The sequence below is a fragment of the Coregonus lavaretus genome (genome assembly GCF_964263955.1).
Source record: "Coregonus lavaretus genome assembly, chromosome: 20".
Taxonomy (NCBI): domain Eukaryota; kingdom Metazoa; phylum Chordata; class Actinopteri; order Salmoniformes; family Salmonidae; genus Coregonus; species Coregonus lavaretus.
The window spans coordinates 27798094-27818404 of record NC_140007.1 but is presented as its reverse complement, the minus strand read 5'-3'; the positions used below and the strand labels follow the sequence as shown (position 1 = coordinate 27818404).

The window sequence follows — 20311 nt, the reverse complement described above, 5'->3', positions numbered from 1 at the left end:
AGACGTGACAGATGAAGGAGAAAAGGATAAGAAAGAGAGGAATCTTTTAGGCTTGAGAAAGCCTGGGAGGGCTCCTGTCATGATCTTCCTTTGAAATGTTGAGTTAGTTTATTATATGTTGATCAAAGCTAGCTGGAGGTGACTCGTCGTGGTATCGTCTTAATTAATAACATTTTTTGTAAGATATCACTAATGACAGACAAAAATAGAGATTCACCACATTCTCACTGCACGTAACCTTTTCTTAAATCTTAGTATTTTCTTTGTGGTATTTTGCGAAAATTGCCTAAAGGAAGGGGGGATTGCAGCCCACACTGTACTGTAAGTGAAGAGATGGATATCTATTTGATTGGACAGTATGAAGAATGACTGAGCATGGCTGGGATGGGAAATAAACCATTTCTATCATCTATTCCCTTGAGATCTAATGAGCAAGGCGAGCTGTATGGTAACTTGCTTATTGGAATCTACAGCAGCAGCTTATTTGAACTCAGGAGGAGGAATTCCGCTCAAGGCTCCAAATAACAAATAATTCCAAGTTGCAGTCTGATAGTCACACTGCACAGCACAGTCCAACATCAAGCCATTACACAACACAAACATCATTAGCATTTTCCTATTCTGATCCATACTCTGGGCTGGAAGTTGCTGTACTGCAATGACTCATCCAAATTCCACTCTTACCCCAATGAAATTCCATCGCAACAGTCTTCCCCTCTCTCTTTCGTGCTTTTAAAATATCTCATAACACTGCAACCACAGTCACTAGGTCCACCTCTGAATATAAATGCTTCTATTCTGTGAGATGATTTTGAGTTTAAAAGATTTGAAATTAACCTGCCCATGTTTTGGTGGTTAGACAACAGTAGACAACAGTTGGTAGACAACAGTTGCTGAGATGGTGGCCAGATGAGGACTGTGTGTTCGTTGCTGGTTTCCGCTGTCCTCCATTTAACCCAGCAGTACCATCCTTGCCTTGGGCATCTTCTAGATACTGTATGTACATATAACTAGGAATAAAAGTGACAGATGGTAAACAGTAGCAGCAGCACATGTGATGTGTCAAAAAAGTTTGTGAAAAAAGGGTCAATGCAGGTAGTCCGGGTAGCTATTTGTTTAATTATGTAGCTTTGGGGAAGAAGCTGTTCAGGGTATTGTTGGTTCCAGACATGGTGTATTGGCACCTCTTGCCGTAAGGTAGCAGAGAGAAAAGTCTATGACTTGGGTAGCTGGAGTCTTTGACAATTTTTAGGGTCTTCCTCTGACACTGCCTGGCATAGAGGTCCTGGATGTCAGGGAGCATCAATGGTGCCGCTGTATAACTTTTTGAGGATCTGAGGGCCTATGCCAAATCTTTTCAGCCTCCTCAGGGGGAAGAGGCATTGTCGTGCCCTCTTCAGGACTGTGTTGGTGTCGTTGGACCATGATAGATCCTTAGTGATGTGGACATTGAGGAACTTGAAGCTCTCGACCCTCTCCACTACAGCCCTGTCGATGTGAATGGAGGTGTGCTCTGCCCTCCGTTTCCTGTAGTCCATGATCAGCTACTTTGTCTTGCTGACGTTGAGGGAGAGGTTGTTGTCCTGGCACCACACTGCCAGGTCTCTGACCTCCTCCCTATAGGCTGTCTCATCGTCGTTGGTGATCAGGCCTACCACCGGCGTGTTGACTGCAAACTTAATGATGGTGTTGGAGTCGTGAGCGGCCACACAGTCGTGGGTGAACAGGGAGTACAGGAAGGGACTAAGCATGCACCCCTGAGGGTCCCCCGTGTTGAGGGTCAGTGTTGCGGATGTGTTGTTGCCTACCCTCACCACCTGGGGGCGTCCTGTCAGGAAGTCCAGGATCCAGGTGCAGAGGGAGTTGTACAGTCCCAGGGTCCTTAGCTTAGTGATGAGCTTGGAGGGGACAATGGAGTTAAACGCTGACCACCATCGTCCGTGAGCTGTAGTCAATGTACTGCATTCTCACGTAGGTGTTCCTTTTGTCAAAGTGGGAAAGGGCAGTGTGGAGTGCAATAGAGATTGCGTCCAGGGTGTCTGGGATGATGGTGTTGATGTGAGCCATGACCAGCCTTTCAAAGCATTTCATGGCTACAGATGTGAGTGCTACGGGGCTATAGTCATTTAGACAGGTTACCTTTGTGTTCTTGGGCACAGAGACTATGGTGGTCTGCTTGAAACATGTAGGTATTACTGCCTGGGTCAGGGAGAGATTGAAAATGTCAGTGAAGACACTTGCCAGCTGGTCAGCACATGCTCTGAGTACGAGTCCTGGTAATCCATCTGGCCCTGCGGCCTTGTGAATGTTAACCTGTTTAAAGATCTTACTCACATCAGCTACGGAGAGCGTGATCACACAGTCGTCTGGAACAGCTGGAGCTCTCACGCATGGTTCACTGTTGCTCGAAGCGAGCATAGAAGGTATTTACCTTATCTGGTAGGCTCGTGTCTCTGGGCAGCTCGCAGCTGGGTTTCCCTTTGTAATCTGTGATAGTTTTCAACCCCTGCCACATCCAACGAGTGTCAGAGCGTGTGTAGTAGGATTCGATCTTAGTCCTGTATTGGCGTTTTGCCTGTTTGATGGTTCGTCAGAGGGCATCAACTTTAGCTTTAGCTGTGGCCTGTAATCCATGACTTCTGCTTGGGATATAGACAGTGCCTTCAGAAAGTGGAATTTGGTTTGTGGAAAATGTTTTAAATTAATAAAAAATGTAAAGCTGAAATATATTGCCTAAATAAGTTCAGGAGTACAAATGTACTTAACTAATCGCATAATAAGCTGCATGGACTCATTCCGTGTTCAATAATAGCGGTTAACATGATTTTGAATGACTACCGCATCTCTGTACCCCACACATACAATAATCTGTAAAGACCAGAGATGCTTTTCAACACCTCACAAAGAAGGGCTCTGGTTTGTAGATGTGTTAAAAAAAAGAAGTAGATGCTGAATATCCCTTTGAGCACTGGGAAGTTATTAATTAGGCTTTGGATGGTTTATCAATACACCCAGTCACTACAAATATACAGGTGTCCTCCCTAACTCAGTTGCCGGAGAGGAAGGAAACTGCTTAGGGATTTCACCATGAAGCCAATGGTAATTTTAAAACAGTTACAGAGTTTAATGGTTGTGATATGAGAAAACTGAGGATGGATCAACAACATTGTACTTACTCCACAATACTATCCTAAATGACAGAGTGAAAAGAAGGAAGCCTGTACAGAATAAAAATATTCCAAAACATGCAACCTGTTTGCAACAAGGCCCTTAAGTAATACTGCAAAAAATGTGGCAAAGAAATTAACTTTTTGTCCTGAATACATGGCGTTATGTTTGGGGGCAAATTCAACACAACAATCTTCATATTTTCAAGCATGGTGTTGGCTGCATCATGTTATGGGTATTCTTGTCATCGGCAAGGACTAGGGAGTCTTTTAGGATAAAAAGAAACGGAATACAGCTTATAAGCACAGGCAAAATCCTAGAGGATAACCTGGTTCAGTCTGCTTTCCAACAGACACTGGGAGACAAATTCACCTTTCAGCAGGACAATAACCTAAAACACAAGGCCAAATCTACACTGGAGTTGCTTACCAAGACAACACTGAATGTTCCCGAGTGGCCTAGTTACAGTTTTGACTTAAATCGTCTTGAAAATCTATGGCAAGACTTGAAAATGGCTGTCTAGCAATGATCAACAATCAACTTGACAGAGCTTGAAGAATTTTTTTAAGAATAATTGGCAAATATTGTACAATTCAGGTGTGCAAAGCTCTGACAGACTTACCCAAAAAGACTCACAGCTGTAATTACCACCAAAGGTGCTTCTACAAAGTATTGACTCAGGGGTGTGAATACTTATGTAAATGAGCTATTTCTGTATTTCATTTAAAATACATTTGCAAACATTTCACTTTGTCATTATGTGGTATTGTGTGTAGATGGGTGAGAAAAATTATAATATTTAATCAATTTTGAATTCAGGCTGTAACACAACAAAATGTGGAATAAGTCAAGGGGTATGAATACTTTCTGAAGGTATTGTACATATGATCACTGTGGGGACGACGTCGTCGATGCCGGTGACTGATGTGGTAAACTCCTCAATGCCATCAGATGAGTCCCAGAACATACAGTGGGGAAAAAAAGTATTTAGTCAGCCACCAATTGTGCAAGTTCTCCCACTTAAAAAGATGAGAGAGGCCTGTAATTTTCATCATAGGTACACGTCAACTATGACAGACAAAATGAGAAAAAGAAATCCAGAAAATCACATTGTAGGATTTTTAATGAAATTATTTGCAAATTATGGTGGAAAATAAGTATTTGGTCAATAACAAAAGTTTCTCAATACTTTGTTATATACCCTTTGTTGGCAGCCACGTTTCATCTTCAATGCCCTTGCTGATGGAAGGAGGTTTTCACTCAAAATCTCACGATACATGGCCCCATTCATTCTTTCCTTTACACGGATCAGTCGTCCTGGTCCCTTTGCAGAAAACAGCCCCAAAGCATGATGTTTCCACCCACATGCTTCACAGTAGGTATGGTGTTCTTTGGATGCAACTCAGCATTCTTTGTCCTCCAAACACGACAAGTTGAGATTTCATCTGACCATATGACATTCTCCCAATCCTCTTCTGGATCATCCAAATGCACTCTAGCAAACTTCAGTCGGGTCTGGACATGTACTGGCTTAAGCAGGGGGACACGTCTGGCACTGCAGGATTTGAGTCCCTGGCGGCGTAGTGTGTTACTGATGGTAGGCTTTGTTACTTTGGTCCCAGCTCTCTGCAGGTCATTCACTAGGTCCCCCAGTGTGGTTCTGGGATTTTTGCTCACCGTTCTTGTGATCATTTTGACCCCACGGGGTGAGATCTTGCGTGGAGCCCCAGATCGAGGGAGATTATCAGTGGTCTTGTATGTCTTCCATTTCCTAATAATTGCTCCCACAGTTGATTTCTTCAAACCAAGCTGCTTACCTATTGCAGATTCAGTCTTCCCAGCCTGGTGCAGGTCTACAATTTTGTTTCTGGTGTCCTTTGACAGCTCTTTGGTCTTGGCCATAGTAGAGTTTGGAGTGTGACTGTTTGAGGTTGTGGACAGGTGTCTTTTATACTGATAACAAGTTCAAACAGGTGTCATTAATACAGGTAACGAGTGGAGGACAGAGGAGCCTCTTAAAGAAGAAGTTACAGGTCTGTGAGAGCCAGAAATCTTGCTTGTTTGTAGGTGACCAAATACTTATTTTCCACCATAATTTGCAAATAAATTCATTAAAAATCCTACAATGTGATTTTCTGGAAAGAAAATTCTCCATTTGTCTGTCATCTTTTTAAGTGGGAGAACTTGCACAATTGGTGGCTGACTAAATACTTTTTTTCCCCACTGTATTCCAGTCTATGCTAGCGAAACAGTCCTGTAGCTTAGCATCCGCTTCATCGGACCACTTCTTTACTGAGCGCGTCACTAGTTCTTCCTGTTTGAGTTTTTGCTTGAAAGCAAGAATCAGGAGGATAGAGTTATGGTCAGATTTGCCAAATGGAGGGCGAGGGAGAGCTTTGTGTGTGGCGTAAAGGTGATCTAGTGTATTTTCGGCTCTATTTGCACAGAGGACCTGCTGGTAGAAATTAGGTAAAACGGATTTCAGTTTTCCTGCATTAAAATCACCGGCCACTAGGAGCGCCGCCTCTGGATGAGCATGTTCTTGTTTGCTTATGGCCCTATACAGCTCGTTGAATGCGGTCTTAGTGCCAGCATTGGTTTGTGGTGGTAAATAGACAGCTATGAAAAATCTAGAAGAAAGTTCTCTTCGTAAATAGTATGTTCTACAGCTTATCATGAGGTATTCTAACTCAGGCGAGCAGAACCTCGAGACTTCCTTAAAAGCTGTTGTTAACAAAGAGACACACCCCATCCACCTTGAGCATACCCGACACTACCGTTCTGTCCTGCTGATGCATATAGAAACAAGTTATATGTGTATTATCCATGTCCTTATTCAGCCAAGTTTCCAACAAACATGGCATATTACAGTTGTTCATTTACTCGCCGGCGTAGCTTCGTTAGGCTGCCTGCACGTCCGCCTCTATATCGCCGTCTCTTTCTCTTCCGAGTCTCTGGGATTAGGGCCCGGTCTGGGGTGAGCAGTACTGTATGTCCTGTGCAGCCGACTCGTTGAAGTAGAAATCTTCATCCAAATCGAGGTTAGTGATCGCTGTTCTGATGTCCAGAAGCTCTTTTCGGTCATAGGAAACGATGGCGGAAACATTATGTCCCAAAAAAAGTTAGGATTAGTGAAAGAAAATAGCGGAATTGGGCGGAATTGGTCATAATTGGTCAGGAGCCCGCAAAACGGCCGCAATGCATTCCAACGCCATTCTATAACATTGGGCAATGGATTTTGGGTATAGTAACCCTTTATTTCCAGTGTGCATCAGCAAGAGGCAGTTCTTTTTGCAGTTTTTGTAGTGCACATGTGAAGGTAAATACCCACTGGATTGATGCAAATAATCATGATATAATTCTGCCAGGTAAGCATAGGCTACTTTGTAATTAACATTTAATTGATAAGGTTTTTGGGAAAGTCTTTCCATCTACCAGAATACTTTTCATTAGCATAATCGCTAACAGCTACACAAAGTGGTAGATGCACGCACCGCACATACACAGACAGGGGAAGTTCTCGTTGCCTCTTCAGAAAGTTGCAGGAAATACGAATCACTGATGCATTCTGTTCAATATATTTAGTTGATTCCCTACTAAGTTCAATACATTTTTTACTTTTGTTGAATTCTGTTTTAATATCTGGATTCCGTTCACGTTCTCTGTGTCGCAGATTTTATAGGGCCTTAATATATCTCTTGTTTCAGCCATCATCCACAGGGCTGAGGATTGTTGAATGTTCTATCACTAACAGTGTTAGGTACATGTAAAACCCCAGCTCTCAGAGCCATGATGATCAATGCTGGGGGTCTGCCTCTGTCACTTAGAGATTCTGCTACTGTAAGATGAAGTATGAGTATATTGTTCCTTACAGCACAGCCTGTCTGGTATCTATAAAGCAATCTAGTGATATTAGTCATGCCATCATCAGGCCTCCTCATAACATGTCAGTGTTCTATGTTACAGGGGGCGAACTCTAATGAACTACACATTTCTACTGATCTGGGGGCAGATACTCAGGGATTGTACATTACACTTTTTAAAATAGAATGTAGGTGCGGGGAACGGAAGAGCAGGTGAATAGAGAGAAGGTGTGTGGGATGACAGAGAGATCACAAAGGGAGCGAGAGATGAAGAGAAACACACCAGTGGTGACGATGGTGTCAGTAGAGAGAAAGAGAGGAGAAAGAGAGAAGTGAAAAGAAAAGGGATAGTTAAATAAAAAAGGAACTGGAGATGGTGGAGAACAGTGACATTTAAAAAGACAGAATTGCACTCAGGTACCACATTCAGGGCCCTGGGAATAGAAATTAACTTACAGAGAATGCAGAACGCTCTGTACACACAAACTTATACATTGCGTTTATAGTCTTGATGCTTTTAACAAAACAATACCTATCCAAATGACAGTATCTACACCCCCCAAAAAACAGGCAGTAAATTCAGCTTTAAACCCTGGATAAAAGAGCAGGAAAAACAAGTTATGAGAGTGATTTGCTTTGATGCTCTCTCCCTCCCTAGATGATAGCTGGCCTAGCAGATTCATTAACCTCTGTAGTTGCCCCCACAGACCCAGGCACAGAGAGGCTCGTCTCCGAGCTCAGCCTCTGCCTTTGATTTCTCACTTATCACTGGCAGGCCAGCCAGCTCCATCCACTCCACTAAAATAATTGCCTCTTCTAACGATGCTCTCTTAACATAATGCAAATAGCAGTGGTCATGTTTCAAAGACACCTGTAAGCTTCTTGAAGACACAGTAAACAGACAGCGATTGACTATCCAAAGGTCATTCATCTAATGCATATAGCACATTCTGAAATTAATCTTTACTAAATGTCTTTTGCTTTCGTTCTTATCAACTGAAATGCTAGCTATGTAGATATTTCTGTTTGTAATGGATAGCCTACATGGTTAGGCCTAGTCATTTTCCAGGAAAAATGTATTGTAAATCTTTTGGAGAACAGTGGAAACTGGGGTAAGTGAAATCAAAATATGATTACATTTCCATTGAGCAATTTTGCCACAAGACAGAGTTTGGATTTATGCAGCTGATTACAAAAAGTCAACAGTTATCATACATAAACCTTGTGAAGACTCTGTTCTCAGATCAAAACAGAAGTCACAATGAGAGATGTGTAATATATTTTATAGACCTTTTAAAGCATGGATTTGTGTCACAGCCAGTTACTATAACAAGCACAAGGAACATCTAAATGGCCTGGGATGGTTAAGATGATCTAGTAAAAATGCCAATGCTTTATAATCCAGTCATTGATAGTAAAAATAGCTACTTCCAACACATCTAACAGTCAAAATAGTGATATTCAGAATGATCACATAATAATTCCACGAGACTATTCACTTCAGCGATTTACTGTGAGGTGTTCAATGGTTATTGTTGTGCATACAAAGTACTTTTCTTGTTACAGCATTTGGAAGAAATTGGTCAGAATACCATCATATCTAAATGGATTAAAAACCAACACTGCTCAAATTGTCCAATGAGAGAATGTGTTAAATACTTTGTCACTGTTTTATAGAATGTCTGAGCTAAAAGGACAGAAAAGTACAAAGCATAGAGTGCCTTGCAAAAGTATTCATCCCCTTGGCGTTTTTCCTATTTTCTTGCATTACAACCTGTAATTTAAATGGATTTTTATTTGGATTTCATGTGATGGACATACACAAAATAGTCCAAATTGGTGAAGTGAAATTTAAAAAAAAATACTTGTTTCAAAAAATTCAAAAAAATTAATAACGGAAAAGTGGTGCGTGCATATGTATTCACCCCCTTTGCTATGAAGACCCTAAATAAGATCTGGTGCAACCAATTACCGTCAGAAGTCACATAATTAGTTAAATAAAGTCCATCTGTGTGCAATCTAAGTGTCACATGATCTGTCACATGATCTCAGTATATTTACACCTGTTCTGAAAGGCCCCAGAGTCTGCAAAACCACTAAGCAAGAGGGCACCACCAAGAAAGCGGCACTATGAAAACCAAGGAGCTCTCCAAACAGGTCAGGGACAAAGTTGTGGAGAAGTACAGATCAGGGTTGGGTTATAAAGAAATATTCGAAACATTGAACATCCCACGGAGCACCATTAAATCCATTATTAAAAAATGGAAAGAATATGGCACCACAAACCTGCCAAGAGAGGGCCGCCCACCAAAACTCATGGACCAGGCAAGGAGGGCATTAATCAGAGAGGCAACAAAGAGACCAAAGATAACCCCGTAGGAGCTGCAAAGCTCCACAGCAGAGATTGGAATATCTGTCCATAGTACCACTTAAAGCCGTACACTCCACAGAGCTGGGCTTTACGGAAGAGTGAGCAGAAAAAAGCCATTGCTTGAAGAAAAGAATAAGCAAACACGTTTGGTGTTCACCAAAAGGCATGTGGGAGACTCCCCAAACATATGGAAAAAGGTACTCTGGTCAGATGAGACTAAAATTTAGCTTTTTGGCCATCAAGGAAAACGCTATGTCTGGCGCAAACCCAGCACCTCTCATCACCCCGAGAACACCATCCCCACAGAGAAGCATGGTGGTGGCAGGATCATGCTGTGGGGATGTTTTTCATTGGCAGGGACTGGGAAACTGGTCAGAATTGAAGGAATGATGGATGGCGCTAAATACAGGGAAATTCTTGAGGGAAACCTGTTTCAGTCTTCCAGAGATTTGAGACTGGGACGGAGGTTCACCTTCCAGCAGGACAATGACCCTAAGCATATTGCTAAAGAAACACTCGAGTGGTTTAAGGGGAAACATTTAAATGTCTTGGAATGGCCTAGTCAAAGCCCAGACCTCAATCCAATTGAGAATCTGTGGTATGACTTAAAGATTGCTGTACACCAGCGGAACCCATCCAAATTGAAGGAGCTGGAGCAGTTTTGCCTTGAAGAATGGCCATAAATCCCAGTGGCTAGATGTGCCAAACTTATAGAGGCATACCCCAAGAGACTTGCAGCTGTAATTGCTGCAAAAGGTGGCTCTACAAAGTATTGACTTTGGGGGGGGTGAATAGTTATGCACGCTCAAGTTTTCTGTTTTTTTGTCTTATTTCTTGTTTGTTTCACAATAACAAATATTTTGCATCTTCAAAGTGGTAGGCATGTTGTGTAAATCAAATGATACAAACTCCCCAAAAAATCAATTTTAATTCCAGGTTGTAAGGCAACAAAATAGGAAAAATGCCAAGGGGGGTGAATACTTTCGCAAGCCACTGTATTCAACTTGGCTAAACACTGTACCAAATGAGTGGCATGAATGTAGGTACACAAATCACATGACAGACACACATTAAGCAGTATCCTTTGAGACATGTAGGGCTCTGGGGGCTTTTGAGTCCATTGACATATGCAAGTCATGTCTCCCCCATGGCCCAGTTCCAACTGTGTTTCAGCCGTCACGGAGGAGAGCAATTAAATAGCCTCCCCACAACAATCAATGAATTCAGAGGCAAATACCTCACCTCAGAGATAGGACAATCAATAATCACAACAGTACTGCCTAGGAAAGGCATCCAGAAGCTCTTTTAGGACTCAGTAAACATGGATTCAAAATACACTCATAACAATACATCCACACACAATAGCCTACACAGCTAGTTAAGGGTGTGAAATCCACTGATATCTTATGAACCTTCATGTAAAACAAGAAAGGAACATTGAAAACAAAAATGAGCATCCTCTTGCGCATCCTCTTTAAATCTCCCCAGCCAAGCCAGCTCTCTGGGGCCAGATAAAAAGAGTGTGATGCAGCGCTACAAGAGATATCAGCAGTTGATATCTAATCTCCTCGCCCTCCTAATGCACCCAGGAGTCTCTCTCTCCAGCAGCTGAGACGGAGAGGGGAGGTGACAGCTCAGAGAGCCAGCCAGGGCCAGGAGAGGAGGAGAGGAGCTGGAAGTGTGCCCAATAGTGATGCTGAAATTCACCTCCACCTAAATCTGCTTCTCCTCCGTTCCCAAAGGGATTTTCATGGGGCGACCTGACACCGAAAATAAGAAATAAACAGCCTTTTTGGATAACATGTAGTCAAGGGGATTCAACAAAACAGCTCTCTCTTTTTCTTCTCCATCCATTTGTGGTGACTTTGATGAATGATGTAGCTGACACTGCTTATGTTTAGCACTCATCTGAAATGAATGTAATCAGACAGAAGCAAGCTGGCGCACTGCAGATACCGAGTCAGAAGTCCTATATAGACAGGAAAGTCTTCTAGGAACATTCCAGGTTATATGAGACAATAGCAAACAGTGATTTCCTGTTTCCAAAAGGTAAAAACAAGATATTGAGAGATTTTGTAAAATTTGTACTTTTGTTACACATTTGCAACATGATTATAAACATAACTTAAAAGTACAATGAATACCTGGATTTTCTTTTTCCATTTCACAGTTGTCCTTAAACTCAGTCCTAGCATACCATGAGCTCCATCCTTGATAACCTAGCCTATTTAATGACTGCTGAATACCAGTCAATATCCTTCACATATAAGAACAGAAAGCCAGATAAATAAAAGAGACCTGTCCTACTTTTTTATACCATCCATTTAAAATAAAACACTTCTGCGAACTCTGAGACAGAGACTTTCTCTCTTTCATTGAAAAGTACAGAACACCATCCGGCTTTTCAAGAGTCTCACTCGATGCCATATCAGTGGAGACTTTGACAGCGTGGCTTTAGAGAGAGCGCAGCGATGACTTTGATGTGCCATATTAAAAAGAATAACAGCCATGAAAAGTGTCACATTTGATAGGCCGGAACACATCAACCGTCTGCAGAAAAGTCCCCAGACATCCAGAGAGGGTAAGAACAAGCACAAGCGACTCAGTGAATATGACGTCCTGATAATAATTTATCTGCAGCAGAATGTATCATATCTTGTAGCTAAATGTATTGTCCTTCTAAACATTGTCCTCCACTGATGAAAAGGCCTGGCCAACTAAAGTGATGACAAGTTCAATCTATCAATCTATCTAACAACTGGGGGGATAAGATAGCTATTAACTGTTCATCACAGCAGTGCACTGCACTGCAAATAAGCCTACATGAATCTAGACTTGTGTGTCACTGCACCAGGCAACCCTATGGTCATTATCTTTTTATATCACACCAGCATCTCGCTCTCTCTCTCCCCTCCATCCCGCTCTCCCTCCGCTCCAGCTTATTCATTCGAGGAGCTGTCAGGTTGTTTTCCAGTCTGACAGTTCAGGACGAGCATGAACTTTACCACTGACACAGGACAGCTTTGCACCTGTCACAACTTGTCTTGCTGAGGGGGAGCAGGTGCCTCAGCTGGTTATGGCAGACACAGAGATGTCTATGGAATCTACTTTAAAAACCCTCTAAAACCTCTGAACACCTCCCAAAGTCCCCACAGCTGGTCAAATGGGGGTTTATGGATCTCACAGACTAGAGATGCATAGGGAATCTTGATTTGTTTCATACGATAGATGCTCATCTGTTTCCCTGGTTTAGAATGACAAATACCCCACCTGAGCCAAAACCATAAAATATGCCTGAATGTCATGGTATTGCATAATTGTATATGATATGATAGCCAGATGACGATCTAATTACATGTAGCAAAATCCCTATTTGGTGTAATGAACATATCATTATGATACCTTCTGTCCTTGGCTAAAGCACCCATCTAATAACAAAGTAACTGGATAGAGACAGCACCCCTGCCGAAGGTAGATGTGAGGCTGGCATTAGCTCTGAGCTGCGGGAGGTGTCTGCAGTCAAGCAATACAAAACCATCAAAAAATGTAATTTACCATTCTACATTACTGATAGGTGCAAGCCATCCAGCCCAGCAGCCTTTTGAAATACCAAGTAGCCCCTCAAAGGTATCTGACAGCAATTAGAGGGACTGGTGAAAGACAGACACACTGAATATAAAAGACAGGAGCTCTGCATCGCTGGCAGGCAGTAGTAATAACACTACTGGTTGGGATTCAAATTATGCTGTGAATAACATGCAACATGCGTGCAGATATAAATGCCCTGCATTAATGCTAGGTCGTCAAATTGCCTTTCCTACTAAACTGCTCGCAGATATTCCAACGTTTCTACACTTTTGTCCTCTTGTTGTGTAAAATACAGCCTTGTAGATCATGAAAACTATGGAAATACCATAACACCATGAAACACAGTGTAAATACACAGAGAAACAGAAACAGAGTGAGTCTCCTGTGTATTCCCATCTCCCCCTCTGGGTGAGTCAGTCCACTCCCAGAATGAGATGATTGAACAGTGTTGCTGGGTCTCCATTCACCCACTGTGTGTGAACCAGCCGCTCCACAGCAGCATAATTAGGGCTGGTCACTTCAGAGAAAGAGAGACATTATAATGGATGTCCCTGTCTCAACATGGCCCCAGGCCCGCCTTCTAATTGAGCCAGGCCTCTGATATGATGGATGGGAACATGGTGAATGGTTAAAGTTGTATTTCAACACTACACTGTGTAGGCTACCAGACTGAATAATATTGAAAACCAGCCCACATACTTTCAATAGCTACATACTGTAAGCCTATTGCAAAGCAGTTACATTAATATAGATCTATATTGTTTGTACTGATGTGACCCAAATCCATCTCATGTTCACAAAATTATAAAAATGATCATGATTACTAAATAAATGATCATCATAATTGGCAAACAAATGTGTTTTTCTCCAAGCCCTTGAATGTTGTCTAATGCAGATAATGGGAGTAGTAATTTGTTGGTGCCCATCAGCCATGTGACACTGATGTCAATGCCTATGAATCATCAAGAGTGGGCAAAGTAGTTGCCATGATGATGAAGTGTCTAACTCAGTGCATATGACTATTATTTACCGATGACTTCAGACCTAATACTGACAAAAAAAGAAGAGCTTCCGACCTTGTAAAAGCTATTTATCACACTCAAAAACCTTTTTCTTATTTATTTGTTTATGTGTGACTTGTCCTTACAAACAAAGATATATTATACTTAAAAAGGAGGAGCTTCAGGCCTTATAAAAGCTATTTATCACACTCAAAAAACATATATATATATTTTGTTTTTTTGTTTTTTTATTTTTACGTTTTGCTTGTCCATATAAACAAAGAGGTATTATACTTCAGAAATTAACTCAAGCTGCTGTCTTCATTGGTTTGTTTCGGGACACCCATGGGGGCAAACAAGCTATTTGGAGAAGCAAATCTCAGCTCGACTCCACTAAAGCAAATCAACATCATGCTGATGGCCAACAGATGAGCCCAGCCAAGCCCTGCCCAGGAGGTCTGCGATGGCCACCACAGCAGTCATGTGTCAAATGTGAGATAAGATTGCTCACTCTTCCAACCAGAGCCCAGAAAGATCCCTCCATCCAATTCTCTTATTATCAAGGCTGGAGGAAATATGGAGGAAATATGGTTCTGCTCCCTGTGGGGAGAGCCAGGGAATCGTTGACTCCCAGAGACACTGGCATGAAAAGGACATGAGAGAGACTCTCTGACTCTGTATCGCCAGTCGAAAGGCAAATATTTTAGTCTCCAAAGTGCTCTGGGGATATGTTTGGCCAGAGACATTAGGACATGAAAGGGAAATGAGGAGGAAAAGATCTGTTCACTTTAAGGCGCTTACACTCCACAAGAACCATCAGAACTGAATACATAGAGAGAAAACACATTGAATGACTGCTGGCTGACCCTACAGTTTGTAATGGGCAATCTGGAGAGAGAGGAAAGGAAAAAGGAGAAAGAGAGAAAAAGAGAGAAATGGAAGACTGTAATAGGGGCCCTGCTCATTCAATGGAAATAGTACTTTGTGTTCCTTATGCTGCTGGAACCTTTAGGTCAACAGGGCTTCCCCTGCATAACCCACTGCTTGGAGAAATGGTGGTAAGCTACATTGAACCAAAAAGAGTTCAATGGTTCGCTTCATATAAGGCCCTCAAAATACACACCAAAGCAGTTTTTTGTTGTTGTTGTAGTGTAATTACTTTACATCTAAACATCTAATACAGTGGGGAGAACAAGTATTTGATACACTGCCGATTTTGCAGGTTTTCCTACTTACAAAGCATGTAGAGGTCTGTAATTTTTTATCATAGGTAGACTTCAACTGTGAGAGACGGAATCTAAAACAAAAATCCATAAAATCACATTGTATGATTTTTACGTAATTAATTTGCATTTTATTGCATGACATAAGTATTTGATACATCAGAAAAGCAGAACTTAATATTTGGTACAGAAACCTTTGTTTGCAATTACAGAGATCATACGTTTCCTGTAGGTCTTGACCAGGTTTGCACACACTGCAGCAGGGATTTTGGCCCACTCCTCCATACAGACCTTCTCCAGATCCTTCAGGTTTCGGGGCTGTCGCTGGGCAATACAGACTTTCAGCTCCCTCCAAAGATTTTCTATTGGGTTCAGGTCTGGAGACTGGCTAGGCCACTCCAGGGCCTTGAGATGCTTCTTACGGAGCCACTCCTTAGTTGCCCTGGCTGTGTGTTTCGGGTCGTTGTCATGCTGGAAGACCCAGCCACGACCCATCTTCAATGCTCTTACTGAGGGAAGGAGGTTGTTGGCCAAGATCTCGCGATACATGGCCCCATCCATCCTCCCCTCAATACGGTGCAGTCGTCCTGTCCCCTTTGCAGAAAAGCATCCCCAAAGAATGATGTTTCCACCTCCATGCTTCACGGTTGGGATGGTGTTCTTGGGGTTGTACTCATCCTTCTTCTTCCTCCAAACACGGCGAGTGGAGTTTCGACCAAAAAGCTCTATTTTTGTCTCATCAGACCACATGATCTTCTCCCATTCCTCCTCTGGATCATCCAGATGGTCATTGGCAAACTTCAGACGGGCCTGGACATGCGCTGGCTTGAGCAGGGACACCTTGCGTGCGCTGCAGGATTTTAATCCATGACGGCGTAGTGTGTTACTAATGGTTTTCTTTGAGACTGTGGTCCCAGCTCTCTTCAGGTCATTGACCAGGTCCTGCCGTGTAGTTCTGGGCTGATCCCTCACCTTCCTCATGATCATTGATGCCCCACAAGGTGAGATCTTGCATGGAGCCCCAGACCGAGGGCGATTGACCATCATCTTGAACTTCTTCCATTTTCTAATAATTGCGCCAACAGTTGTTGCTTTCTCACCAAGCTGCTTGCCTATTGTCCTGTATAATAATATATAATAATATGCCATTTAGCAGACGCTTTTATCCAAAGCGACTTACAGTCATGCGTGCATACATTTTTTTGTGTATGGGTGGTCCCGGGGATCGTACCCACTACCTTGGCGTTACAAGCGCCGTGCTCTACCAGCTGAGCTACAGAGGACCCATCCCAGCCTTGTAGCCCATCCCAGCCTTGTGCAGGTCTACAATTGTATCCCTGATGTCCTTACACAGCTCTCTGGTCTTGGCCATTGTGGAGAGGTTGGAGTCTGTTTGATTGAGTGTGTGGACAGGTGTCTTTTATACAGGTAACGAGTTCAAACAGGTGCAGTTAATACAGGTAATGAGTGGAGAACAGGAGGGCTTCTTAAAGAAAAACTAACAGGTCTGTGAGAGCCGGAATTCTTACTGGTTGGTAGGTGATCAAATACTTATGTCATGCAATAAAATGCAAATTAATTACTTAAAAATCATACACTGTGATTTTCTGGATTTTTGTTTTAGATTCCGTCTCTCACAGTTGAAGTGTACCTATGATAAAAATGACAGACCTCTACATGCTTTGTAAGTAGGAAAACCTGCAAAATCGGCAGTGTATCAAATATTTGTTCTCCCCACTGTATATATTCCTCCCACTCAAATAACAGAGAGTGGATAGGAGGTGTGCCATTCGGAGCAGCTTATATAGCCTGGTCTCAGGATAACCTGGTCAGGGTGAGGCCTCAGTCCCCCTCCCAGCAGAGGGACATCTGTCCCAGGAGGATTCATCCTGGCTGGGCCTTGCAGGGAGAGGAGATGTGTTGATGCCAGCCCAGCCCAGCTCAGCCCAGCCAGGGCCCCACCGCTGATAGCAAGTCAGAGACCAGCCTGTCAGCCTCTCAGCGTGAGCCTGGCTAATGAATAGTCAACACAAACTGCTGAGGCTGAAGCAGCAGTTAGTTGAGGGCTAGAGCAAAGAGCAGAGAGAGGACATGGACGTTTGGTGGCTTTTTGTTTGTTTTATAGCAGCCCTAACTATTGTTGAAGAGGAAATTCCTTGATATGACAACATTTATTCAATAGTCTATTGGTTTAAATAATATTACTGTAATATTCATGATCTGTATACACTGTTGGCTCTCAGTGTCTCAGTCTCTATGTGGTTGTTTTCTTTCCTCTTTAGCACTTAATTGATTAATGTCATTGATTGGCTAGATAAAACCCCCTCTGGATATTCCTGGCCTAAATTAGGATTTAATTAAAAGGTAACAACCAAAACAGTTGGTGATGCAGTCTGCATCATTCAGAAAATCTGTAGTGAATGACAAATATTTTTACTTTCACTATCTGCATGCAGGGTGATTTTCAGCTTTGGGAAATGCTAACCGACTCTGCCAACAGCAGGGGCACTATAATACTTAACCCACCTTGTAGCCCTCCAGGGCCAGTGTGCCCCACCCCTGCTTTATGCTAAGTCCCTGTGGCCTTTAGGTCAGAGGCAGTGGGGGAGTCATGCACCTGTAGAGGTGTTGGCAAGCTGTGGATGGACACAGCTGGCTGTCTAACAGTGTGGCCTGTGTGTCAGCTTGGTTTGTCTAGGTCCAGCCCACTGACCAGAGGTTGACCCACACACCCTGGAGGAGCAGGTAATGAGGGGCTCACACCCTGATGAGGGGCTCAACTTTTTTTCTACACATTCATTTTGGACACCAAGATGCAGAGTTTTATCAGGGCAACATATTCCATGTTTGAATAACATCAGCCCCAGTGAGGCAGTTTTCCTCCCTCTGCTGTCCTTAGATTAAAAGTTAATGAGTCATCAGAGGGATCTCACTTCTGTCACTGATCACACAACCCAATATCCCACTCTACTTCACACAACCCAATCAGAGAAATTATACCATGCATGTTATCATACTAGTATCTGCTAGTAATACCAGTGGGCACAATGGTGATGGTAGAAGAAGATTTGGCAGAAGTAAGACTCTGATGTTCACTTTGTTATAGGGGATCATCAGTATCTTGCTCAAGTGCGTGGAGGCACTTAGCCCCACACGCAATCTTCTCTTCTCGACAGTCCATTTTTCTACCCATGCCAAACTTCTGCCCACACATCTGCTGAGCTGACAGCCAAGCAGCTGGGATCCCAAACATAAGATGATGAAGCCAGACAATACACGTTTAGCTGAGTGATGCAACTGTAAAATAGACAACAGGAAGCCAGAGACAGTGTTGGTGCGTCATCAGAGGATCAGTCTCCAGCAGAGATGTTTTTGCCCTCCAGCTAGTAACACAGTCTTTTGACCATTGTAGCTTATTATTGGACGACCCAATGTTCAAATGTCACTTGTTATCCACTCAATTCTGAAAAGTTGAGTATTGTGCCAGAATATAGGCATGATGTATTATTAAAACTACCACCTGCAGCGGTTCTTTCAACAGTTAGGCTAATTTTCATAAGCTGATAATTATATTGTTCTAGCTATTTAATTATGAGGCCAATATCAAAGTAACAAAGTTGACATAGTTTAGTTGAAACAAATAGATAACTTTCACACACATTTTTTTAAATAGACATAATACAGTTGTTTCATATGAACATTACGATATTCCTGAATAAAACAATAATTTATTGAATGTAGCCATGCATTTCTTAATAAAATTAATTGTTTATGTATTAGCTACATTTGATTTCATGTGCAATATAGAGAGTCACTGCACCAACACGCAGTATATTCATCATAATACACTACATGACCAAAAGTATGTGGACACCTGCTCGTCAAACATCTCATTCCAAAATCATGGGCATTAATATGGAGTTGGTCCCCCTTTGCTGCTATATCAGCCTCCACTCTTCTGGGAAGGCTTTCCACTAGATGTTGGAACATTGCTGCGGGGATTTGCTTCCATTCAGCCACATGAGCATTAGTGAGGTCGGGCACGAATGTTGGGCGATTAGGCCTGGCTCGCAGTCGGCGTTCTAATTCATCCCAAAGGTGTTCAATGGGGTTGAGGTCAGGGCTCTGTGCAGGCCAGTCAAGTTCTTCCACACCGATCTCGACAAACTATTTCTGTATTTGTGCTGACGTTGCTTCCAGAGGCAGTTTGGAACTCGGTAGTGAGTGTGCAGGACAGACAATTTTTACGGGCTACGCACTTCAACACTCAGCGGTCCCGTTCTGTGAGCTTGTGTGGCCTACCACTTTGTGGCTGAGCCGTTGTTTCTCCTAGACGTTTCCACTCCACAATAACAGCGCTTACATTTGACCGGGGCAGCTCTAGCAGGGCAGACATTTGACTGTTAGAAAGGTGGCATCCTATGATGGTGCCACGTTGAAAGTCACTGAGCTCTTCAGTAAGGCCATTCTACTGCCAATGTTTGTCTAAGGAGATTGCATGGCTGTGTGCTCGATTTTATACACCTGTCAGCAACGGGTGTGGCTGAAATAGCCGAATCCACTAATTTGAAGGGGGGTCCACATACTTTTGTATATATAGTGTATTTCTGCTTCCACTCTTGTCCTACCATGACACAAATAGCATTGTCAGTGTTCTAATTATGAACTACTATTTGACAGAAAACGGTAGGCTATGTAGATTTGTACATAAAAAATGTAGTTCAATAACTGTGCATATAGAACATGAATTAACCCCAGGAGCTTAACTGATATTAATGTACAAAACACATCGCTCATCCTTCTACCTCAGGTGTTCCCTTATAAAGAAAACACATTTGCATCACTTGCCTCAACGCTGAACACACTCTCTCCCTCTAAACCAGCAGCATCTTCCTCGTGTTTCCTGTTTTCTTTCTGAATTTTGCTCACCCATATCATTACAATTGAACCAAATAAAACATTAGAGGGCAGAAACATACCGTTCCCGGAGATGTGGTTCTCTACCTCTGCGTGTCCACCTTGCCTTGTGGCGGCAGTAAGTTGGATGTAGAGTCCCATGTAATGTAATGTCCCTACTATCACCCCAAAGGCTCCCAT

General features: G+C 42.6%; 1 protein-coding gene across 1 annotated transcript in view; it reads right to left on the bottom strand.

Moving 5' to 3' along the window:
• Positions 1-20311, bottom strand: part of LOC311147681 (V-set and transmembrane domain-containing protein 2-like protein) — a gene marked incomplete at both ends in the record, with an annotated part of 32402 nt that extends 12091 nt beyond the window's left edge. The window contains one exon of the mRNA XM_084184436.1: positions 20194-20311. Coding sequence (XP_084040562.1) covers positions 20194-20311 — 118 coding nt within the window. The remainder of the gene's footprint in view (positions 1-20193) is intronic.